A 26,338-nucleotide genomic window follows, 5' to 3' on the forward strand; every position below is an offset into this window, starting at 1 on the left:
ATCTATTGAAATGATGCTCCCAGTACTCCTACTTGTGAGCTGCCAATTCTATCAGCAACTGAAGCAAAAAGAAATAATCCCCAAACTGTCAGCATCCATCACTCTCCCTGACAGTCACTCCTATTCACACCGAAGCAGTGACCAAACAACTAATCTTGGTATACTTCAAACATACCCATCACCTCCACTTCAACTGTCAAAGTCCTTTGGCCACACCAGTCCAATGAATTTTTTAGTCACTGGAGATCACAATGTGTGTTACTGTAAATTCTAATGGGAAGGGTCAAAGTTGTTCAATGTTGGCTGTTTGCGGGGCTTTTCTAAACATTTGGAGGAGTAACTTCATTTTAAAAGGGTAAATTCTCTGTTTACCAAGATCCCGGATGTATTCAGAGAATCACGAGTGGCAGAATAAACCATCTCCAGCACAATAACCAAGAGAGTCAGAATGAAACATGTTGTTAGAGGAAGTCTATGGAATCAAGCACAGTGGGCTTAAAAATAAGAGATGGTGGGAAACAGCTGACTGCAGGATTCCCAAAGATGAGAACTAAATCAATCCTGGAATACTTTCAAAGATGATCAATCAATCCAAGAGCAAACATAAACCTAAAACTGGCAGAAATTTATAGCTTAATTACAGAAAAATTCTATTACAGGCAAAGAGCAGCAAAAGGCATGAGGGACTGTTCACACCTATTCAAACCAAGGGGCACTCCTACCTCCTACAGAGCTAATAACTATTATATGATGAAACAATATACTACATCATGTTTATTTTTAATGGTATAAATATTTGATTGCTTACATACACACTGCTTTTCTTTTAAGTCTGGACTTGCCTTTTTAAGGCAATTTAATCCAATTTCTTTTAGAAATGATTTTTCCCTTATTCCCTTGTGTTCCCAGTAATCCCAAGGGCTAGAAACGACTCCAGTTGGGTCTAAGGCATTCCCCCCAGGCGCTGTACACCATGAGTGGGTGCTTACCGACCACCCAAATGATTTCACATCAGGGACCTGCACCCAAACCTGGGTTCCTCTAGCACAAGTTCTGGCACTGTCCCCATCAATGCTGGAGGGGTAAATCTGTTCTCTGCACACAAGCGCCTGAATACTCATAGATAACAAACTGAACTGCCACACCGGGCTTCCCTGAGAGTGGCAAAGTGATGGCAGGGAGGGCAAAGCACCAGGAGCATCCCTGACTCCGTCCTGTAGGCACAATGTCAACATACTAACACACAGCTGGCTTTAAAACAGATGCCCCAGTATAAGCAGAAGTACAATTTCAAAGTGCAAAGGCACATAGGCTCAGGTACACAGGTAACAGTTTTATGGTCAAAAAGACACATAAGAACACCTAAAATATGGCTACATGTCTTCCTAAAATCACTGCCGTGTGTCTGTCAGGAATTTCATCTCTCAGCACTCTCATCTGTAGTCATTTCATTATTCAATCCTTTCACAATCAAGACTCCCAGGGAAGTCAAGGAGGATTTTGGTGTATGAAATGTCAGATACAGTTTATATATACACTAAAAATAAATGCTTTGAAGCTTGAACTCAAACTTCAGGGGGGAAATCACCATATCATTATCACAATTCATAACGTCCTCATAGTTTAAAATCTAAAACGGCTCAAACCATTCAGTTACATGTTAAAAAAGCAAGTTATTTATTTCCCAAAATAGATTGCCTACCAATATAACTGCACAGCAGGGGTTTTTATATGCATAAAGCCAAAACTCAAATAACTTATCCAATACATAAAAGCAACTCAGAATTCTTATAGCTGCAGTATAACGTTGACTGTAACCTCTTATTCCTGGTTTCCAAAATACATGTATTGCAGGGTTAATAAAATGCATGCTGTATTTCAGATGCATGCACTAAGGAGGAGGATGCAGTATGTTAAGAGTTGCATAATCTTTATTTATCTTAGTTGCATTCATCTCTACACTTACCCCAAACTTCTCCACCTCTTCTTCCTGTAAGCAAGAGCCATATACATTGAAGCATGTATTTGAACAGAAAAGCACAGGAAAAAAATAAAACAGTTGAGAGTCAGGAAGAAAGATGCAGACAGGAAAGAACAGAAAAGAAAGAGTTTCTATACGGCAAAATTGTTCTCAAACAAGAACACGATGTTGGAATGGAATGCAAGGGCAGGACTTGCACAAACACTTCAACATGGAAGAACATCTATCAGTTTTCTGTTTCAAGTTTAACCTTTGGATTTAAAAACCCAGCTCCCATTAAGTTTCCTTGTTAAGTATTTCCCCTAAGTCAAATTCAGTTTGGATGGAGCGAGCCAAAATGGTTCAACTTATTCAAAGTGAAGAAAGTGTGCTTCAATTAATTTGCTCTTCGCATTAGGACTGCAGTAAGCAAATGAGAAACCATCAGTATTCAAGTTTATGATGCTGTTTTCCCTTGACTGCTTGCTGGAAAACAAGCTAGTCACCAAATACATGCTGAAAAAGTAGATGCTCTATATTAATCGGTAATGAACTCGCCAGCAAGTCTCATGTTGCCACTAACAAACATCTTTTCTTGTTAATTTTTAATCTTCAAAAGCATTTATTGGTGCTTCAGAACACAAACTGATAGATCAAACACCAGAGGCAATGAAAATGAATATAAATGATGTTGAAAATGTGGATTTATTTTCTTTTAATCTTTGGCACTATCTCTGGTATTAGATGCCTGAGCATTTTATGTCAGTGTGCATCCTTTAAATGATGGTCATTAAAATGTGTTGTGTAATTGTGAAAAACACACTAAAGCTAAATATTTACTATTAAATTCATTTAATGATCAGGCTTCATTAGGTTGTAGAAAGTGTATGGGGCAACAGGGAAATTTATTTATAGACTGATTTCATCTGTGAATGGGAAAGATTCTGAAAAGCAATCCTAACTGACCACTAAGTAGCTGTATAACTATGTTGAAGAAGGAATTTGCTAATTCAAATCCAACAGTATGAAGGTGAATCTCCACTGTGAAACAGATCCATCTTCAAACAACATTAACAAGGGATCTGTTATTTTTGTCTCAAAACTCAACTGGGCCCATTTTAAACAAAATGCCTTTATTTCCTGACAGTCAGCCTTGCAAACATGATTCACCATCACCTGTGAATCCTGACCTGTGGAAGCCCACAGGGAGTCAAATCTCAATGCTCTTATATATGCCACATACCCTTGCATATGATATTTCCTTCCGCTGCGCTGATGTAACTGACTTCATAAATCCAAGAGGATTACAACTCGGAGGTGACCTATCGACTGGAATTTAGTTAGGGCTTGTACAAAGTTCATTTTTTGGTATGTGATTCGGCAGAGCCCATCACCTTGTCACCAACTCCCCTCCCCAGCTGCACCCTGAAGGATTTTTGTCTGGCCCATTAGTGCAAGACACAAACTCCAATGCAAGGCACCACTACCCTCCTTAGCAGGGATGTGCAGGCATCAGGACCTGCACGGACACAGGAGAGTCCCCGATGCTTTTCAAGAAATGCAGGACATTATTTAGCTCCACTGAGTATAAACTGGAGCTCACGAGCACCGGATTAGAAGCTGTGGTGCTTTCATTCCCCAGTTTGCCAACACGGAGCCTGGTGATATTATGCATCAGGAGAAAAAACAAACCCCAAGAAAAAATAAACCAAGCAAACCCCCTTCACTGCTTGCAGCCTGAACATATCACACAGTACGTAGGTGGAGCAAGCTGTGCTTAGAACAAATAAAAATACTTTGTTTGGGTTTAATATGTTATCAGTGGGGTTTTGAAGCAGCGTTTCAGACGTATACATGGCTGATTTAGGTGCTTTTTGTATCTATCATATACAGATGTTATATCCCCCTAATATTATACCTCTCCCAAAACTCTACTAACATTAACATTTTATTTAGCAAAAATGTGAATCATTAAACCTAGAACCTACTCTTCTTTCGTTATTAAAGACAGCAAACTGGTTCAGTGGTTATTAAAAGCAGGTCTCGGAAGCATCAACTGTATTGCCATAATTTGATCAAGATTGTGGTTCTGATGTAAATGTCAATGGGAAGTTGCACCATGAAACACAAAGGCACTGATGCACACACAGCCCCAGGTCCCCACCCAGCCCAGACACCTTCAATCCTACTGCAAAGTGCACACCTTTGTCTGAACATCACGGCCGGATCCATGTTTGCCGAGGTCATTCGGACAACTTGGCGAATTTCCTTGGCAATCATTCGGAGCTTCTCAAAGTTCACCAGGCCATCCACTTTGGAATCATTTCCTAAAGAATGGAATCACACACATAAGGAAAGAAAGGACAAAAAAACAAAAAGTCAGAAATACTTTCTAACAGGCAGTGTGTTTCTAGGCACTCACAGTATCCGCTCCCTGTCCCTCCATCACCAAAACTGCCCTAATGGCAAAACACAAATGATCATTAGGTCTACTCTAGTATTGGTTTTGTTAATCTATTTCTAAAGTAACAAGCATTAGCAAGAGGAAAAAGGAGTAAGTGAATTATGCCCAAATTCACTGGCATAGATGTTTAAATAATATACAGAATCCCAGCCTGGTTTGTGTTGGAAGGGACTTTAAAGTTCATTCAGTTCCCAGCCCCTGCCGTGGGCAAGGGCACCTTCCACTAGAGCAGCTTGCTCCAAGCCCCTTTGTCCAACCTGGCCTTGAATACTGCCAGGGATGGGGCAGCCACAGCTTCTCTGGGCACCCTGTGCCAGCGCCTCAGCACCCTCACAGGGAAGAGCTTCTGCCTAATAGAACTGACATCCAACAGCATTCACATTCTGAAGTTAGTCCAAACAGCTCTGAAACATCACAACCAGGAACTGGGTGTATTTGGCAATGCTTAAACTTAACCAGTTGTGAACAGAACCTTGTGTAAAAGGAACAAAATGGAAATGTTTAAACAAAAGCCACCGAAACCACTGCAAGCAGGAGTAGGAGGTGTTAGATCATTGTAGCTGCCTGAAAGCCACAACATGGAACAAAATCCTAGAAACGCCGCAGCAACGAGCTCTTCTAAGAGGAGTATGTACTTGAAGTAGTGTAACTACCAGTTAGCACTCACCTACTGTTCCACCTAAACCTTTGGACACCTGATGAAGATTAAGCATTGCTTTTAAAATATTAAAAATATACTTTTAATTTTTAATTTCTGTCTAGGAACAGCCTCTTCCATTATTCATGCACAGATCTATTTTGTTTTACTCCTACAAAGGACGCATCAAAAGCATCCTACTGGTGGCAGCTTCTTTCAAGCATCTGTTGAATCAGGGCTAAAGCATATTCAGCGCTCAGTTTGTTATTTCTCTTCTGTCTGACATTACCTTCATGCAGAAAGGTGATATCCTTCTTGACAACAGGAAAAAGTGGAATAATTGGAGGCTGCATGCTCTGGCTGCTGAGGATGTTGCGGTATTTTGCCATGTTTCGAGATGGATCAAAGAGATCTTGAAGGTCTCGGAGGTGCTTTTCATACTTGCTTGGTAACTTCTCCCAGGTGCCTCTGAGACGTGCTACTGGTGCTAGATTTAACCCACTGGAAGGCAGATTTGTTTCATTATTAGCTGTTAGTGGAATCATTACCTTTCAAAAGGAAGCAAAGGGTTTGGGGTTTGTTTTAAGGATTAAAAATAGCTTTTCACAAGGCTAACTGTAAGGCTGGGTGAAAGCCAGGCTGCAAGCTGATCACAATAAACCTCTGCTGCTCGCTCTTGTGAGCAAGAGAAAGAGAACTGTAAAAACCACGACTGCTTCCTATTCACAAGGTACCAGTTTTTAGTTAGCCTGCCAAAACAATCCCTCCATAACACAGGGCTGGTGCCTGTTTAATTTAAGCCCCACTTCTCTCCTGTAAGAACGTGTACCACGATAAGACAAAAGGGTGGAGAATTAATGAGGTGAATACACAGCTACAGTGGCAAGCGAGAACAGTGCACAGCTTATCCCAAGCGAAAGAGGCAGGATTGCAGAGGACCACGTTTGGAGCATTTGCAAATGAGCACCAACAGACTGAGAATCGGAAGCTGCAGCAATGCTAAAACTTGTCATTGTGCTCTCTCATTAAGTAAAAACACATCCAGAATTAGTTGGATGTGATACAGCAAATTAAAATGAAGGAAACGGATCCATCCTCCCTATTAGGATTTGCCACCAAGTTTGCTCATGAAATTCTGCAATGATCACCTTGTCGCTGAGCTAGAAAGCATCATTTCCTAGCATTCACCAGTAAGTCCAGAATCACACAATTGACAAATCTGCTACTCTAAGGTTTTGAAAGCCTCAGAAACTTACTTTGTATTTACTTTATTCTTTTATAGAGATTTCTCCCCATGTTATTGTCAAACCACAAACAAAGCCTCCTCTCACATGAAAAATCAAGCATATGCCACCACGCAGCCCCCCTCTCTTTTACATGCTACATTAGGATGGTTATCTTTGTATTTCATGAAACATATGGCACCGTATTGATATGCAAGGCAAGGCAAGAAAGAGAACCCCCCTGGCATATGCTAACAAAAACATATTCCTCTGGAAACCAGGGCAAGACAAAACCTAACTTACTGACTTCTTTTTATGACCAACGACCACTTCAGTCACGGCGTGATTAGAGTTAACTGAGAAGCAGGAAGAGTCACTTCTCCACCCACAATAAACAACGAGGAAATAGGGAGCAGAATATAGAAATTAGATTCACTATCCATATGTATATTCACCATGTAATGAGAAGTCCCAGCCCCAACGGCTGCCCAGTGCCCTTTAAGGAGATTCATTCATTATTTAATGTATGATTAAACAGAAGGCAACAGCATCCAAGAACCTGGCTCGACATGGAAGAAAACAGTTAAAACTGGTGTTCTCAAAGATGCTGGGATACAGCAAGAATCCAAATCTTTGTCTGATGAACCATAGTACCTTTATTTTTCTGTCTTAAAAGAGCTGGGTATAACTACAAAGAAATGAAATGCTGAACTCATGCTGTTAAAGTAGCAGCATCCAGTATAAAACAGAAGAGAAAGTCTGAGTGTGCAAATGGAGAGGGAAATAAAAATAGATTTCCCTATCTAATGATAGGAGCAGATGACGGGAAAGATTGGAAAGGAAAATGTAACTAAAACCAGAGTGATTGAGGAAGTCCTTACAATGAAGGGAAGAAATAAAGTAATCTCATAATCACAGGTACGACACGGTGCACACTGACACGGCAACAGCGACTGAGCAAAGAAGGGAAATGGGGTGCCAGAATGGAAATGACAGCAGTGCTCAGGCAGGTTTCTGAAGTTATCAATCAAACACTGCTCTTGTCCACCTCTTCTCTTCCCCTGCTAGGTAATGGTTAAAATAGAGACAGTCACATCAAGCACCACAATACACTAAACTTCTGAGGAGGAGGAAGGGAAAGATGGCAGCGACAATGCACCTCTTGGTATAGTCTGCCTTCTGAAAAGCTTGGCAATTCCCCTCCAACCACCCTGTGCCATCAGTGATCTGTTCAGCATAAACCTATTTCTTTTCTTTCCAGTTCGATTATCAGAATTGCCTTTGACAGCACAAACCAGATCTGACAAATGCAAGCATTTTACCTTATAACTGCGAACATGGAATTGAAGTTCTTGCATTCTCGGCAATGGAGGGCAATTTTAATGAAATGCTTAATAATCTTCATCCTCTTGAGTTGGTTGGGCTCTGCTAGAATTTCCATGGCAACCCAGAAGGTCTCCTGATTGATGACATCCTCAAACTGTTTCAGGTGAGCATTCCCTGTCTTGGAGTCCAGCTTATAAAGGTCATCGATGTATTCTGTAGGCTCAATATTGCGGAAGAGTTCAAAGTCTCTCATGGAGAGCTGAGTGGCGACCTCAATGGTGCTCAGCTGCAGGAGGGAAATCTGGCTTTCTCTAAGCAGCTCTTGAGCATCCTCATCGGAGCATAAGGTCTCCGTCTCCATATTGTTTTTAAGATAATACCTACAGAATAATGGAGTTACAATAAAACGTTAGAGATGTGCTTCAGAGGGTTTGGGAACACAAAGGCATTGGACTACACCACTCAAAGTGGACACCACTGACACCACTGGAGTGCTTGTGTGAGAGTATTTGTGCGCTACTGCTGACAACACAGTGTAAAAGGGAAAGACAGAGACACGAAGGGACAGCATAACCTTGCACTTTAGTATAAGGTATCATCATTACTGAGGTAAAAAACCATTTCCAAAGCTGGTTTTATCTACCTCTTCACTAGCATCTTCTGTTTCATTCTCCATAATACACTGCATCTTTCACCCTTGGAAAATGCTCAGTTACTTTGCCATTCGTAAACTCAGCAGTGAAGTAACATTTTAAATACACATAAGTCCTGAGACATCTCTTGTTAATGTATTTCTCCATTTCTCACACAAATTTAGTGCGATTTCTTACATAAATAGTGTGGCATATTACTATTTACATGAAGCACACAGTACTGAGGAAATGAAAATGTATCTGGAAAATTCATTTCCATGGTCCCAAGCAGATCACTTTCAGGTACACCAAAGTTTTTTCCTCATAAATCCCCTCTGTTGCCTAGCAAAGACAACTAAAGAATTTTTTACTTAATAAACTTTCTTCTGGTATAGACCAGGTCATCAGATAAAACCAAAGCACTTAACATGCAAGAAACATTCGTAACAGTTTACACAGAAATGGAAGCATTTATCTCAGGTTAGCATCAGTTCACTGCAACATGACATCACTGAGAAAGAAAGTAATTGTATGTTTTAATCCTGAGTACATGTGGAAAGTGTCAGAAAAGATGTTTCTCCTTTTTCAGTGTAAGCCACTACACGTTATCCCAAACTGCTGTATTTAGTTGTCATCGAGCAGCTGCTGTAGATTTGGGGAGGGGGTTTTGGGTTCACCAACACTGGACACTGTTATGATTCTGGACTGTGCACTGGGACATACAGTCTAGGTTATGCTTTGCCCACAAAGGTTGGACCAGCCGATCCCCGAGGTCCCTTCTAATCTGGTGTTCTATGATCCCCCCCCCGAATGGGATGGGATCTTACGGATGTTTCAATGCTAAAAAGCAAACGAATCCAAGCTGAAGTTAAAACAAGGCGCGTTTTTACCGTCCATTGAGTTGAATCCTGTCGGCCAACTTGGAGAACTGATCGGGGAGCCTCCGCTGTTTGATGACCCCCTCGGGGCTGACTGACACTTCGCAGAGGGAGTAGGTCTCGGGGGCGCCTGTCAAGTTGAACTCGTGGACGGCGTGACTCACCACCTCTTTTGCTGTAGTGTCTTTGCTGATGATAATGTAACAGCTCTGCTGATCGGCTTTGAAAACCCTGATTACCTGATCGGGGATATCTGAAATAACAGAGTAACACCTTCAGTGTGTGAAGTTACTTTTCCCTTGCAAAGAAACGAGGTCATTTACTGCTTCTTTTGATAGCCAGAAAACAAAAAACCAGCTAGCAGGGGGGAAAAAAAGCCATGCTGGCCTTGATAAATATGCATTAAAACATTCAGCTTTGAGAAGCAAACAGGACTCCCTGCATTTCCACAACTTTATGATCCCACGACCGCAACTGAAGTACAAGGCTCCTAGACACACTGCTACGCTGCACGCAGCGTGTCTCAGAATCCTTGGCAGCATCATTTATTCCTTCTTTGGCTCTTTTGTCTTTGCGAGACACGTGCCAGGGCACTCTTCCCGGGGATGGGAAGCCGTGGAGCATGCATGGATGGGCTGCGGGCAGGAGGCTGGGAAGAGCAAAGGAGATTTGGTTGTTCCCATAACTAGCTGCAAACTTTTACATTCACTATCTCACCCTGAAGGAACTAAGCTGCTGCCAGCAGTTAATTCTTTGGCTAGTGTACTTATTTATAGCACATTTCATGTATTATAAATGCATTAGAGAGCAGCTTTCTCCGAGGCAGCCTACAGCAGGAAATAAATATGTGAAGAAACACACGTTTCATCTACAGCTCCATGACTGGAAATAATTCGCTCCATTACAGCAGATTTGATTTTCATAATAAAAGTGATGGGGAAATCAAGTCAGGAGGCAGAGTGCGCACTGATTTAAAACTCAGGGAAGCAGTTTCCTACCCTCCCTAAACTCTGAAGACTAAAACCTCACCAGTTCTCTGCAGAGCCGAGAAGGTGGGAGGCTCTGGCTGAGCCCTCAGCCTTCTCCAGAGCCTGATGCTATTCAAAAACCAGTTTGGATGTGCCATTAACACCCGGATCAGCAATTCCAAGTGAGAGAAGTGAGGAGCTGTTATTACAGCAACAGCCTCCAAAACAGTTTCCACCCACTGGAAAAAAGAAAGTCCCAACATCACCTGTAGCTAAACTGGGAGATGGGACGAAACAGGGTGCTTAAAAACCCCAATCTGATTGAAAACAAATTCTACTGACAATTTCATTTTTATGACTATCCCATTCCCAGAGCAGCCTCATTAATAGCTGAGGACTAGTTGAAACTGAAAAGCTCCATGCATACATGAACGGGGGCAATAAAAGACAGAAATATGTACTTATTTGAGAGTGAAAGTAGTGAAAATGATATACAGAATAACTGGAAATGCTGCACTCATAAAAATCATAACAAGTCAACAGAAGAGGCCAACATCTGTACCTTGGTATCTACATACCTAAACATCAGAACACACTCAAGGTAGAAAACCAAAAACTGAAGTGTAATTTTGGGGGGGGAAAGGAAAAAAGACAAAACCCAACCAAAGCAGAGTGTAACTTCTGACAGCTGAGGGAAATTTCTATTATGAACACATCTGTCTTTGCTTTTAAGCAGGTGAACTCTCTCTCTATATATATACATATACACATATATACATACACATAATCATTTTCTTCTGCATTATTCAGCTTGCGTTGACAACACAAAACACATTTCAAGTTTGCATGCACATGGTTTTAGTTACACAGCGTCCAATGGAACAGACATGATCTCAAACTACAGCATCATCTAAAATCTCAGTTTCATGAAAGGGACATATGCAACTTCATTCCTCAAAGCAAGGTCACAGAGAAGCAAAGGACACTGCCAAAGGTCATCAGCGTGTTGGTGACAGAAATGGGAATAAAATGCAGGTCTCAGCCTCAGCACAGCACCATGCCTGAAAAGAAAACCTACGGGTTTGTTTGATTTAAGGGAAGATTATGGGGCAAAGGACTATCTTAATGCCCTAACAGTAATAACATTGTCAACACAACGTATGAAAGTGTTAAGTTTAACAGGCAAGCCATGCAGTAGTAAGGTCTACAGGATGCTGTGCATCAGGATACTTACAGTAAAACCCAACAGCTGCGGGCAGGAGAAAAGAAAACACCACGTCAGCACCAAATCAAGATCTAGATGTTTACAGAACTGATCAAGTGTATGCAGTGCACTGTCACAAGTACTTTGGTTTGCTCTGCTATTCAAAAGTGACAGCATATTTGTTATAGTAAACATATAGTAAACATAAAGTAAAGGATTAGTTATCAACATTTGATACTCTGCAGTAACTTGTATAATATTAAATGAAGATTCTTAGAGAACATGTGTGTGACTCTCACGCAGACAGGAAGAACCCGGATTTTCAGCACAAAAGGGAACCTAACTCCTATGGACATTTATGCAGTTGAACGGATGTATCTGCATACATCCCTTTTAAAGGGGAAACCTGCAAGTTTACCCTACCTCATAGCCACAAGGCACTTTACAGAACATGTATTTACACACAGAACTTACACTTGAAATAGGGAAACACGATTCTGACTTGCCAGGTTTACAGGCATGTAATAAATGCCTCCTGCAGCCACCATATAAACTGTTCCTACAGTAACAGCAATGAGAGCCCAAACCACACATCCCAAAACACCTTGCAGTTTTTCAGGCATACAGTATGTAATGTTTGACATTGTATGTAAGACATTAACATCACTCTTGTTACCACGGCAGTCCTATTCCATCCACAATACTGCTTGAAATATATATTTGAAGATGATGGATGGACAAATCAAATCATCTGGAGTACAAGTATTGAGAAGAGATGACAAAAGAGAAAGGTGCAGACAAGGACACTGCTTCCATCAGAGCTTTGGTAAACTCCAGTAAATCAAAGACTCTCAGAGGTAGCAAAATACACTCCTTTGTGAAAATAAGCTAAGTGTCGCATTACAAAAAAGCTCCAGTCTGGACCTGTTAGAGCCACAAGATAAAGAGATAACTGCACTCAGTGTGTTTGATGCTAAAAGATGTAAAAGATGTCATTTTCCCCCTGAACCGCTGCCTTGTAATGATCCTGTAAATCAAGCTAATGCTGCTGGTTTACCTGAAGGATTAGAGAAATCCAGGATGCTAGTTGTAGGCTGCAAGAGGTCGGGGCTGCTGGAGGAGAGGGTTCCCGGAATGGGCATGATGGCCAGGCTGTGCCTGCACTGCCGCGTTCCAACAATGCTGTCGTCCTGCGACTGGCTCACGCTCCCGTCGCTGCAAAAGAGGCTGGGTTCAATTGTGGGCATTAAGCTCCTTAGATTCATCTGGAGGTGAATCTAAGAAACTAAGAAAAGTAATGGCACTCAGATGTGTTACTTGCACACTGCAGACAGGCTTTCAGAACAAGGAGACAGAAAAAGCATATCTGAAAGCGTTCAAATGGTCACTGGTCTCGTTCTGCATTTATGGGTCAGATTTGCAGTTTAAAAACCGTATTTAAAAAAACCCAATATAAGCAATATGAAGCTAATGACTGGAGATACTCAGCAACCAAAGTATCACAACTTACTAAGGAACGACTGCTTTGGGACCAGAAGAACATGACAAACCTGAACAGTTTTGGAGGCAAGATGCTGAATCGGGTCTTGTCCAAAATTTTCCTGATTCTGTTTCTCCCACCAGACACAGTGTTTGCTTTCATCTTCTTGTTGCCTTTTTCACGGGGAAACATCTGTTCCACATCTCCAGGCATATCTGGGATGGAGTAACGGTTGTTCTTCTTCTCTGCGATTTTGGGAATATGTGGAATTCCGTTCTTCTCTTGTCCTATCCTGCAGAGCAGCTCCTTAAACACTGTAAGAGAAGACACAGTCATTGTGATTGCCCTTTGCACACTTAAAACTTCACAGCCAGTTCTTCTTTCCTTTCAACCCTTCTGCTTCCCACATCCACGCAGTTAAAGCAAGCCAGAGAGTTATAAACCAGGCAATACATTGCATTTTAGCTTTGATTCTAAGGGTGTGAGTCTTTTCCCATTTAAGCTTTGCTTTTGATTACCTCAGCAGAAAGAGCAGTCCCCTTAATGTTCCATAAAACAATCAAATCAGCACGTATCACAGCAAATTGAACAGACCTGGTCTGCTGTTTCCAGGTAGATTATAAGGAAACATCATGTTCATGGCAATCAGCTCTATGTATTTATTGCCTGTGTTGTCTGCATCTTTTACGTAATGGAGTGCAGATGCAAGGCAGACTGATACTCTCCAAACTGCCTTTATTTGCTTTTAGCAATGCTACTGAACAGAAGCTGCATCAGATCTATTGCAACTATCAAGGTAAGCCAGTCTATTACCAGCACTGACATCCCAAAGATCAAGGTCCATGGAGAAGACAGTGGCTATGTCCTTTGTATTTCTTCCCACAAATGAATTAAACACAAATTGATCCAATTGATTTATTAATTCTAATTATTTCTTTAAAGATCTTTTCAAAAATCTTTTTCAATCACTTAAATCAGAAATGCAGGATTTTCTCTTGTAAACATGGGGATCCTGGGAGAATGCAGAACCCTACAGAGGAAATTACTCAGACTGCCCCTATGAGTAAAACAAGCAGGACTTTCTGTATTGAAAATCCCAGTCAAATTCCTTATTTCTATCATGTAATAGAATTTGAAGGCTACCAGCTTCACAGTACAGATTCAAATATAAGAACAGGAATTGCTCCTTGTCATCACCAGGCGCTTAGCACTCAATTAAAAAGACAGGATAATAATTATCACTGTTGACAAAAGCTTCAAGACATGAATCCATTCAAATTTATCAGAGAAACCCCTTTGCAATTATAGCAGGTAGCACAAAGCTATTAGAATCCATTGTCAATGTATGCTGCTTACATTTATAATACAAATGAACCATCTATCCCTGTCTCAGTTACCGTTCTGCTTTATTTTATGTCATTTCACATCATTCTGGACCATCAGTTACAGTGGGGTTTTAGGCCTTTTGGAATGAAAAAGTAACTGCTCAGACCTTGAAACTTTTTACCTGCACTGTCATAAACAGGAAGTAATAACTGAAAAGAAAACCAATAGTGACTAAAGGCAGGTAACTAAGGGAAGAAAGTAAGAGAAGGAAACCAGGAAGTCTCAGATGCAACTACAGAGGACGGAGCTATCTTGGGTGCAGCCTCCTTCTTTCTGTAGCTATGGTTATTCTGTTGCCTGAAGGGGATTATGGAAACAGAACAGATGAGTTGACTGAGATTTTAAAGAGGTATTTACGTGTTTATATTCACACTGACAATTAAGAGCCAGCATTTCTATGTCCTATCACTTTTTATATCCCCTTTTCAATTTACCCTATCATTCTTGCAGCCATTATAAAAACGTTGACAAAGCCCAGTTTCACATTTTTGCTGGGTCTTGGCAAAAAATCTTTTGGTCCGGATCCCTTGGCTCTGTTTCAGCCCTATCACACGAAGGGACGTTAAAGCTGCTGAAACAGCCATTTGGGACTCCTCAGGGAGTACAGAGCTGCCCATGGCTGGCTTTGTGCCACTCAACGTGCAGCCCCTGGCACATGAGAACTTCTCCGAGGAAACGGAGGCACAATGAGGGGACTTCTCACTCCTGGAGTGAGGCTGAGAAAGAAAGGTGGAATCTTAATGCACTTCTAGAGCCAGAAACACTGGAGTTTTCTTCACATACACAAAAATACATCATATATAAAGTCTACTCACCAAAAATGTTTGTTTTTACAGTGATGGAGAGGTGAGTGTTGTTCCGTAAGATCTCCAGAGCTTTTACAAAGGTAATGTTCTCAAAATTCTGTCCATTTACTTCCATTATCTTTAAGAAGAAATAAAGATAGGGACTATTAAGAGAACAACTTGTAACAGACTTATAAATACAAAGGTGACAATACAGGCACAGTGAGAACTTTCTAGAAGTTAACACAACATCTTTACAGCAGTTGTCGGATGAAAACATTCCTTGGAAAATAACTAGCTTCATCATGTCAGTGAAGTTACATCTGTGCCCAAGCCAGGACCTCCAGTTCTACCTGACAAATGCTTTAAATACATTTATTTTCTGTCATCATCTTGCAATTGGGAACTGCAACTGAATCAAAAGTAGTGGATCATGAACCATGCAGCTGATATTTCATCTAAGGCTGGATGTTGTGGCTGCCCCATACCTGGCAGTGCTCAAGGCCAGGTTGGACACAGGGGCTTGGAGCAAGCTGCTCTAGTGGAAGGGGTCCCTGCCCATGGCAGGGGTAGGAACTGGATGAGCTTTAAGGTCCCTTCCAACCCAAACCATTCCATGATCTTCACCTAAAGTGAACTGCCATTGCTCCATCAGCCTCAGTGAACAGCGATGATCCACACAAGGTGGGAACTGATCCAACAAACCAATCTGATGGCTTCAGATTAACCATATTGCCAATCAGAAAGTTCCCTCAATTAACTACAATTTGGTTGCTTTTCCCATTCTGGTTTTGAAATACTTTGAAAACTACTTAATAGAAACCCATTTAACACATGCAAACCGGAGCTGAACTCTGCCATTCACGACAGGATGCCAGCCAGCTGTTTGCTTTTCACGTTGAACAAGAGTATTTTACAGGAACTTCATTCTTTTTACCTGGTCTCCACGTTTAAGCCCAGCTTCTGCCGCTTTACTGCCCATTTCCACAGTCTCTACAAAAATACCAAACCCTTTGTCGCTTCCTCCAAGGAGGCTGAAGAACAGAGGCGAGTCTCTAGAAGGTTTCTGCAGGGTAATTTGTCTCCATTTGGCTTTGGCAGCACAGGCAATATTCAGCAATCTGAGATGGCCTTTCATTTTCTGCAACACAGAAGACAGCAACATAAAACTGAGCTCGATTTCCCTAGAAATGGAAAAAACAGTTGTGAAAAACACCCCAAGTGCCAGAAAAAAGGAGATTTTGATGCCATGCAATCAAACCTTGCTAAATAAACCACATAAATGAGTGCCCTGTATACTATTTTATATGGGATTTATATCTAAATACATATTTAAGAACAACTTTGTCCACGTTAAAAGCAACCTATTGAAGACTCCAATGTGTTAGTCACTGGCAACACGCTGGCAAACGAGGAAGCACACTCTTAGGATGTACGACCCCCTTCTATTTTGCTCCTACCGTATCTTCCAAGTTCTTTTCAAATTCCTCCAGGAATCGAGTCATAGCAGGATCTCCTTCAAAGTCATTAAAATGATTGTTCACCCACAGCAAGACCACTCTGGTCACCTGGAAAAAGAAAATCCCAAATCATATACATACATATATATATATAAAGGTACCCGTGATTCTTCTCCTATAAACTTTAATCTTCTAGATTAACATAGAATAACATATGACAGATTACTGCGTCTGTTCCAAACAGAAGCAGAAGACATTTACAGTTGAAATCATCTTCTCTCTTCCTTTCACTGTAGGAACAAATCATATGCCTAATTGTCTCCACCACCCACTACTTACTGGTGCACAATTCCACCTTCTAAATTAACTCTTCCTTATGCTGCCTATAAAACTTGTCTTTTCAAAGCATCCTTATGATCTCCTTAAAGAAAGTTCTAGGAAGTAAGCTCTGATAATAGAAACTTTCAGTTATATCTTCCAGTTGCTTTCTATGTGCAACAGTTACTACCGTTCGCTATCAATATTTTATCCACCCACATGATACAAAGGTTGGTCTATAGCAGTTTCTCTTCTAAAAAACAAACAATTTCCTCTTTTATTTGCTGAGACAGTTTTCCTTTCCTTTTCTTAACAGACAGTAGTGCCAAGATGAACAGCACACAAAAAGGTAAGAAGAGAAGCAGTACCCACAGTAAAAGACCCCTGACAACTTCCTACTCAAAGGAAGACAGCATTCTGATAGTCTGTTTGGTTTCCTTCAGCTCAAAGCTAGAACACATAAAACCACTGGCGAGGAATTTTACTGCCATCACGTTCAACAAATTGGACAGGGATACAAGTCCCAAACCGTGAACAGTTTTCATGTGTATGTGCATGGATACATAGCAGTAGAACCTGGTTCTATTTATGGAACCAGTTTCTATCAACTGTCTTGAGCAGAGTTTATTTTATGTACAGAGTTTGCAATAAGCTGCTCAAATAAAATGTGCTCAATACAGTGAAAAGCTCTGCAATAGAACATTATGGGAGACAAGCATAACGCTGTTCAGAAAAGAAAGAGGGTATGTCCAAGAGTTCCCTGAATATCTGGTGAAAAGGGATTTCAGAGACTGGCATTTAGATCTTTAACTTAAACAGGAACAGTATTTATCACTCTGCAGAAGAGAAGAAGTGTCAAACCTAATTTAGGATATTACATTATACACATACAACACACTGGAGAATCCTGTCTTGATACCAGTGAAAAATACTTTGCTTTAGAACAGTTCATATAAAATAGCTGGAGCATAATCCTAGTATATCATCAATACAAAAGGGAATCTCTTTGGAGACATTTTCACCTGAAATACTCTACTCTCAGACTCAAACTGACCTTATCCCTGAGGCTGTCCACTGTGAACCATTCCAGGAGTTTATTCCCAACTTCCAGGGGGCTTGTGAGGAACGTTCTGTACGTTAGAAGGAAGTCTTCGATGTAGGTTGGATCCACAATTGAATGTTCTTCTATTAAGTGCATGATGAGTCGCTCAGGTGTTGCCTTAAGAAATTGAATGCAAAACATCACTGGTATCTCTCATCACTACCTCTCCCTAGAGAGTATCTGAACGTAAAACCATATGAACATTACACTCCCTTTTGGCATTTCAGTTATGGCAAAGTCAAGAGAAAACATACTAACGTGTTTAAATCAAGTCTCTATGCTGCTCTCAGCCCTAATGTTTTGCACAGGTAATACCTGAGACGAACAAAACTGAGTGTGTGCTCTAGATTCAAACCGAAATTGCATTTATTTACTAACAAATAAGGGTTAAATAGATAGTGGAAAGCACAGAAAGAAATTCACCTTGATAACTATGTGCCCTTTCCTGGTTCCACTGCGATCCAGCTCCCTGTGCTCCTTTACCATCACAATTTCTCCTTCTTCCTCCACTTTGTGAGTGTTTTTTTCCACGTGGTTCAGAATCCTCCAGTAGTCTTGCTGGGCTATACACACAAACTGCCCCCAGACAACACGGGGTTGTTAGTAACTACCCAAACCATGAATGTAGCCCCATCTCTGGGCTGCTTCAACACAGTCACAAAGGCATTTAATACCAAACCTGGCCTGTTTTGCCAACTACATCAGAAAGTTAGAATAGGAGACAAATAGAACTGGTCACCTGCTTACAACTCCAAAGGTGGTTCAAGTGGGCTAAACATGTAAAGGAGAAAGCCTCTAAGAAGTGGAAATGGGTATTTTCAATTTCTCTGCTCTTACTGCATGTCAATCCCATGCACAGCATGACTGGGGTGGACTCAGCTTATATTTCAAATTCCTGTTTCTCACATAACAGCAGCATGAAATAAATCTCAGGCACTACAGAGTGTACAACTAACTCAACATCAGCAGAGCCCCTGACCCAGAACAGACCAACCTCCTTTTTAATGCTCCTGGAATGAAGATCATGCCTCAAGATCCAAGTAGTCTGTTTCCTTTTATTAAATGCTTAAGAACAGGAGATAGTTGTATAGAACTGCATCTTACCTGACAATCATCTACTTTGGTTCTGACCACTCCATTCATGTACTGTTTGTCCAGAGAAGGAGTAATCCCAAAACTATTTCCCATACAGAGACTCTCACTCTTCCCATCAGGATAGCTGATTTCCACTGTGCCATTTAAAATAACATACCAAGAATCGAGCTGGAGGAAGTAAAAAGAAAGATTTCAAAAGTGAAGCTAATTCAACAACTTTTAGAAGCTGTTCCAGTGCTCTTATCTCAGAAAGGCTTATTCTTGTTGTCAGCTGAGTTTTGCAACATGTCATTCACTAAAAGGGTGCACTGTACGGCAAGCAATGAAGATGACTGAAACAGGAACACTTTTCAGCATTCTTCATTCATTTCACAACTAATTCAGCAGGGAGGAATGCTGATGAATAGATTGCTTTTTTAATCAGTGGGCTAATTGCTACAATACATTTATACCATTTAGCGAGAATGAACACTCTCCCCCTGGGTACCCATTTGGTCACTACGAGAGATGAGAGCCTACCTCCTCCTCTTGGAGGGGTGACCTGCTGTGGTCATTCCAGACATCTTGATGCAAGGACAGTCAGAGATTTCAAGACAGTGATTCAGAGCGCTACGCTGGGAGCCTGACCACTGACTAATTTGGGCATCCTCCTACTGAGTATGTATGGAAACTGCTCCTAATACACAGGCAGTAACACAGTAATACACAGGCAGAATCCCCCAGAGGGATGGGCTAAGGTTTAGATATTTTGGATATGGTTAAGAGAAGAATTCTCTAACTTGCAAGTGTGGAAGAGGTGCAACAGATTTCCCAGCCATTCACCCTCACAAACTCTTGCTAACCCACTGCCTGCGTTGGAAGCAGCAACTTACTTCTTGGCCGTCTTCAAGTATGATGGCTCCTGCTTGCTCCACTACTTCGAATATCATCACTGAGCAAAGTTCTCTCCTCACAGACATGGTCATGTTTGCAAAGGCAGGGAGCTGATGCATAAATTCCAGTAATTGCTCTGTTAGACAAAGGAGACATTGGTAGGAAGACTGCAAGGCGCAGGGGTTCCTTAGACACCCTACCCTGCACAGGTGGATTAAACCTCTATTAAACATGTTAAAACTGCTCAGTGGTGTCACAGCTCCCATTAGTGCTGCTGGCTAAATGAGCCCAGTATGCATTTTGTCATCAAAGACCAGAACCTCACTCCACAGTCCCTTGATTGACTTCCATGGCAGCAATCTAGCTGAGTGTAAAAAGTACTTCAGCTTCAAATATTAAGAAAAATTGAAAACACCCTTATGGTACAGTAATTACAAGCTTGATAGGAGCTTGAAATGATTTTCCAGTGTTTAGAGAAGTAATCTCAAGTATAGCTTAATACAAATTTTACTATTAAAACTAATGCCAATTTCTAGTCAAACACTGCAGTAAATCATTTTAATCTCAAACATTTTGCCCTTTACAATTAAGTGTATCTGTGCTGCAGTACTAGTATGTTCTCTCTGCCATTTAATAATTAATTCAACCATTTCAGGCAGTTAAAACTATCTTGCTACCAATTCCTCCCTTATATCAACCCCTACAATGACTGTAATACTTCACACTTCAAGCATCTCAAAGACTGTTCTTTAAAATACTTAAGTTTCTCAGAACAAATACTCTTTCAGATTGGAAGAGAAGAAATCATTCAATTAACTGTATCTCTCGAGCAAAGTGATTTCTGGAAGGCATCACTATTTTGAGGACATACATTTAATGTTAACTCCCTCAACGGTTTCCAGATATGCTCTTAGAGATGTTATATGATACAGTTTTACACAGAGATCTTTTTTCTCCTCACCAATATCATCATCAGTTTTATCTGCAGGCTCTTTCTCAAGGCACTCTCGTACAACATCTCGCCCTAGAAGCGGATCAGAAGTTCTGTCAATGTCTTCGTCCTCCTCTTCTTCTTCATCTTCAGAGTCTACAGGTGCTTCTGGAAGACCTGTTAAATCAACGTCTCCCATCTCACTCTCTGTAGCCTACAAAGCAAACATCCATCAGACAAAGACTTCAGTGTCTGCAGTTTGGTGATTTATGATCTTAGGTAGCTAATACAGCAAAAGAAATTCGGTGACCAAAAATCTAAAGGAGAAATTGTAAGAGTTCCCTTTGTGAACAGCGAGAAAAACTCGCTACACTGAAATCTACAGTCACTGGATGGTACAAACACCACTGGCATAAAGCAACGCCATGCTGCAGGCATTACAGTCACAAGTTCTGAAACCAAATTAACATACTGGGACATTTGTTCTCTGTCTATAACTTATATCCCTCCCCAGCTCCAATGAACTACAGGCAATATAAACCCTCCAGTATTAACTGTGACACCGCAAAAAGCAAAGCAGATTGAGCGGCTGAAATGAAAGGGATTTGATCTCATTTTGGTATTACAGCATGGATTTTAATCCTAGCATAGAGCACGTACGGCAGGAGGAGTATATAAAGGAAGGGAGGAGAGAGACAAGGATGACTTTTCTTTGTTGGCTGATTCTCATTTGATGGCATTTACTCTGGTTTGCAAATTCACACAAATATGACATTTTTTCACAACGTGAGACCCTGTATTACCAATGAAATAATGCAATGATTCAGTACTACCATTGGTTACCCACCAGTGTAGATACACCTCTACTGCCATCAATAGATGGCAACAGAGGCATCACACTGAGCAGACATGCGACGCGCTGGTGGAAGAGAATGCAATACTGGTAACAAAAAGCAGAATGGTACAAGACTCGCTATAATTCCTTATGTAAAGTTTAAATGATGTAATTGCATGAAAATAACTTTGCAAGCAGATGGGAGGCGAAGAAAAAAAAGCAGCAGTTCTGGATTTGCAATCTCCACCGAGGAGTTTCTCCATCACTTTTTTTTAGTTGAAGCCAGCATGCAAATCACTCTTCTGTTTAAATTCAAAGAGTTGAACAACAAGATGTGTCACTGAGAAGTACAAAGCAATTACATCGAGACTGGCAGAAAAGGGAGTTTAGCTTTTTAAATGAACACGTTGACAATATTCCCTTTCACTTTAAGAGGAATCCTGGAGATTTTACCAAAACACGGAACAAACCAAAGCAGCAAATGCTCTGCATGTTCACAAATCCTCCAAACCAAAGGATGGGATCCCATCCACCCTGACACTGAACACTTCAGTGATGGGGCGGCCGCAGCTTCTCTGTGCTACCTGTTCCAGTGGCTCAGCATCTCCTCTTCTGCAGTTTAAAACTGTTGCCCCTTGTGGCACAGCAGGTCCTGGTAAAAAGTTTTTCTCATAAGCCCCTTTTTAAGTACTGACAGGCTGCAATAAGGTCTCCTTGGAGCCTTGTTCCCTTCTCTCCAGGCACTAGGGACTTCCTCTTACTGCCATGACATTGCAAGTAAGATGGAGAGTGCCTACAGCAGCTACAGCATCCAACTCTGGACCTGGGATGCATCTTGTTGGGTTCCATGGACTTGTGTGTGTTCAGGTTCCTCAGGTGGTCTCAAACCTGATGTTTTGTTACCATGGGAAGGACTTGATTTCCCCAGTCCCCACACTGAGGTTCAGGGACTTGAGAGATGTGGGAAGAGTGACTACTGAGGTGAAAAATTCACTGCTGAGTGCCTCAACCTCCTCCACATCACTGGTCCTCCTGCCTTTATGGAGGCAGGAGGGGGTGGCATTCACCTCTGTTTATGGAGGCAAGGGGGTGCATTTTCTGTAATCTTTTTCTGACTAATATACCCTTCTTATCCTTCCCATCCCTTGCCAAATCCAGCTCCAACCACGCCTTGCCTTCCCTGATCCAAACCCCACACCTGCGGGCAGCGTCCCTATCTTCCTCCCAGGATAATGTCCCTGGTCCCACACGGTGTGCATTTCCTCCTTGTGCTTCAGTTTGACCAGGAGGTCTTCCTCCAGCCATGCTGGTCTCCTGCCTTCCTTTCCTCATACAAAATAACACTCATTTCAAGTGATTCAATCACAGCAGACTGTGCTGCCTCCGTCTTCCCACACGCTCCATGTTGATCAGCTAATGCCAGCCCCAGCACTTTGACAGATGAGCAGCATTTCCTTCTCTGACTAGACAGAAAAATACTGGGATTTAGACATCACCTTGGACCTTTTGAGCTTGCCCTCATTTTAATGGTTAGCCAGCAAACCTAAGAAATAAGGCTTAAATGATTTAACATCAGTATTTCTTTCAGAGGAGGGTAATGGGATATATAGGGTTAAATCTGTTTTACATTACATCACTTTACTGGCTTATGTAGCTCACATTAACAGTTCTGGAATTAAGCCCAAGTGCAAATTGTGCTTGGAGAGTCTCAGCAGCACGTGATCCACACAGCATTTTCTGCAAGGACTTTTCTAGCATTTCTTCAGCTAAATAGCCACAATTTATTTCAACTTCTCCAGGCAGAGCAAGACAGGCTACAGAACTAACTCCCCCTTTGATAAACTCAAACTAAGCTAACAAAACAGGCCACAGGGTCTACTGAAAAGTGATTCTTTAATATTTTCATTGTATATTATATATAGGAAAATGAACCGATCTTCTTTTCTTGATAAATGTGATCATTTGATCAAGCTATGAAATAAGAGATGATCCTCAAACCGTGTTTCAAAGATTACATGCAGATGGTTGACAAAACGTTGGCAGGTCAGGCAGTGCTGGAAAGGACAGGAAGGATTTCATTCCTAAAGCCATCTGCAGAAGTGGCTGCTCTTCCCAAGCACGATGCCCCAGCTGTTTCCACTATCAAATATCAAAATCAGCCTTAACAGAAACATTTATGAGTCACTAATGTACAGACTGAAAGCAGAAGCTGCAAGCCCCGAATCTTACACAAACATGGATTTTCAGGATCGGGAATATATGGCAAGAATATCTACCGAGAAGACTGTTGGAACAGCCTCAAACGGTGCGTGTCAAGGGGCTCACCTGGGAAGTTAGCACCAGATCATGGTCAAAACACTTATTTGCTATCTTAAAATACATTATTACTCTATGTAATACTGCAGATTTTGCCAGTTAACATGAATCAGCTCTGTTTGCCCAATGTCCCATTGTGGCAATGTCCCATCCACTGGCCTACACTTTGAAGCAAAAGACATCAAGAATAAGCCCTTGCAGTGTTGTAGTGACAGCGATATGTATTCCACTATAATGTGGGTCAGAAACATACCCCGACACCACTTAAAAGATTTCCTGTAATAACTCCATATGATAACGTATTTAATGCTTGTGACTCCTGATGCAACCTATTAAGAACAAGGGATTTTTTTCCCCTTCCCTCATGTCAATTCTGTCAGGAGAAAAAACTCCAAGCCTTTCTTCAGAATTGACAGAAAAACCCTCAAGTAAGGCCCACTCCCATATGCGTATTTTATAGATAATCCATTTTAATATCCAAACCTTAACCACAACTGGAATTAGTGCTGGGCAATAATGTTGCTGCCCACAAATAGCATATCCTGCCAAAGTGATAAATGAGAGATCGACAAAGAAGAGAAAGAGAGAAGCTTTAAGTACATCACTGACAGAACTAACCAGATAAGAAACAATTGGCTGCTCATTAAGAGAACAGCATTGCAAGCTGTCGATACAGCGAACTAATTCATTCTAGTAGAGTGAGACCCTACCCACCTACATCTGGAGACACGATCTGGATTACCTGCTGCCCTGGCCTGTGCCAGGAAAAGGCAAAGAAAGATGCTTTCATCCTGCAATACCTGCTGAATTATTATATGAGGATACTTAGTACAGGTCAAAGCAGCTGAGGGGTAAAATCCCTCATTTCAACTTCGGTAAGCATAACCATAGAGCTTCCCCTGCTTCTGTGGTTCTGAAGCTAAGCAGAGCATCAGAAATGGGTTGAATGAAAAAAATCACAGTAATAAACCCCCACTTTGAGTAAGTTAAAGTTGTTTTAAAACCTGTATGGGAGAACTTACTTTATTCTCTCTGTTAAAATAAAAGCCTACAGCCCGACAGAGAAACAACTGCTCTGCAGTATTCCAGGGAAGTTGGACCTTGCAATAGATGTATTTGGGCATTTTACCATAAACACACTGAAAGCTTCAGCAGGGAGCAGTAATGGTACAGGAGGAGGGAGAAAAATGTCTTTCTAAATGTATGTCCCTGTGTTTCTGCAGCCAGCTGAGGGTCTCGTACAATGTGCTCGCAGGCAGGACTCCTTCTCTGCTGATCTCACCTCAAGCTTTCTGTTCATCGCTTCCTGTTTAACATCCTGGACTGAGAGGCAGCTGGAACAAGTGAAACCTCATTTCAACACTGTCAATGAATCCAGTGTACACAGAGGAACGGAAACCCCTTCCAATGTTCATAAAAAATTGCTTTGCTCTTTGCTTCTACCACTCTAATTGTGTTTTCCTATTCTGGAATTACGTTTGCACTACTTACTGTAAAAATTAATGTTAAAGATACCATTAATTCAAAAGGTCATTTCAAGGCTACATTAATCACAATTACTCAAAAATGCTTTTCTCTCTGCTGACATTAATGATACTCCTGGAGAGTTTGGCATGTTGCAGATATGAAGCTGACTGTAAAAGCAAAAGCAAACCATCATTTTCCAAATGCTTCTATGAAAAGCTCTATTTCAATGCACCAAAAATGCTTTCAGCTACTGAGCCAATACATTTAATCAAAATGTAGGTTTATTGACTATCAGAGACTCTCTGCTTTCATAATACCATGATGAATATTGGGGAAAACACTTCTCTTTCTGATTTCAGAATCTGTCTATATTGATGCGTCACCGCAATATAATGCTGTGTTAAATACTGTGCCATGACTTTATCGCACAGTATCTACCCATGCACTTCTAACTGTGCGACAAACACGAAGAGACTTCTCCAAAACTGTTATAGCTACTGCAGTAAAGCCCATAAAATACCTTTTAACAGGTTACAATTTGCACATTCGGCACACAGGAACCAGATAGGAAAAATTCACTAAGAAAGGGATTAAAAAAACAACAGAGGGTTGGTTTATTATCAATCTGCAGTCATTTTCATATCATTAATCATTCCTTAGGGTACAAAAATACATTTCACCACCGTTCATTTGCTACAGTGCATATAAATATGCTACTCCATTATTTCTTTATTTATATAAATCTCATTTGTTTAGCAGTTATGGTTTTCTGGCATTTTCTGAAGAGCAGCCATAAAGCATTTCAAATTCAAGGAACGAGACATGACAGAGGAGTCACTCATTCCTAGAATCATAGTTTTGTTATCAATAATGTATTTTAAGTGCTTTTCACTTAGAGCAACCTCTCCAAACTCATCAGGTAGACAGGGAGGCAGACAATGGTCAGGAAGACCCATCCATCAGCATCCTGATATATGAGATGCTAAGGTACAATACAC

At 41.1% G+C, this 26,338-nt stretch overlaps 1 protein-coding gene across 8 annotated transcripts in view; it reads right to left on the minus strand.

The window, feature by feature from the left end:
- Nucleotides 1-26,338, minus strand: part of RAPGEF6 (Rap guanine nucleotide exchange factor 6) — a 112,915-nt gene that overhangs the window by 16,908 nt on the left and 69,669 nt on the right. For 4 of the 8 annotated variants that reach the window (XM_057428169.1, XM_057428164.1, XM_057428168.1 and 1 more), the window contains 16 exons: nt 20,753-20,936; nt 19,791-19,927; nt 18,928-19,086; nt 18,247-18,399; nt 17,776-17,940; nt 16,404-16,511; nt 15,881-16,084; nt 14,974-15,082; nt 12,843-13,086; nt 12,350-12,507; nt 11,323-11,337; nt 9,133-9,373; nt 7,607-7,990; nt 5,351-5,562; nt 4,164-4,287; nt 1,967-1,990 (listed from right to left, as the gene is read on the minus strand). In XM_057428169.1, coding sequence (XP_057284152.1) covers nt 1,967-1,990; nt 4,164-4,287; nt 5,351-5,562; nt 7,607-7,990; nt 9,133-9,373; nt 11,323-11,337; nt 12,350-12,507; nt 12,843-13,086; nt 14,974-15,082; nt 15,881-16,084; nt 16,404-16,511; nt 17,776-17,940; nt 18,247-18,399; nt 18,928-19,086; nt 19,791-19,927; nt 20,753-20,936 — 2,621 coding nt within the window. The remainder of the gene's footprint in view (nt 1-1,966; nt 1,991-4,163; nt 4,288-5,350; nt 5,563-7,606; nt 7,991-9,132; nt 9,374-11,322; nt 11,338-12,349; nt 12,508-12,842; nt 13,087-14,973; nt 15,083-15,880; nt 16,085-16,403; nt 16,512-17,775; nt 17,941-18,246; nt 18,400-18,927; nt 19,087-19,790; nt 19,928-20,752; nt 20,937-26,338) is intronic. The other 4 variants (XM_057428171.1, XM_057428165.1, XM_057428166.1 and 1 more) reach the window with 3 other exon arrangements.

This window comes from Pezoporus wallicus, unplaced genomic scaffold (assembly GCF_028554395.1).
Source record: "Pezoporus wallicus isolate ANWC-B61680 ecotype Strahan unplaced genomic scaffold, APGP_CSIRO_Pwel_v1 contig_12044, whole genome shotgun sequence".
NCBI classification, from domain to species: domain Eukaryota; kingdom Metazoa; phylum Chordata; class Aves; order Psittaciformes; family Psittacidae; genus Pezoporus; species Pezoporus wallicus.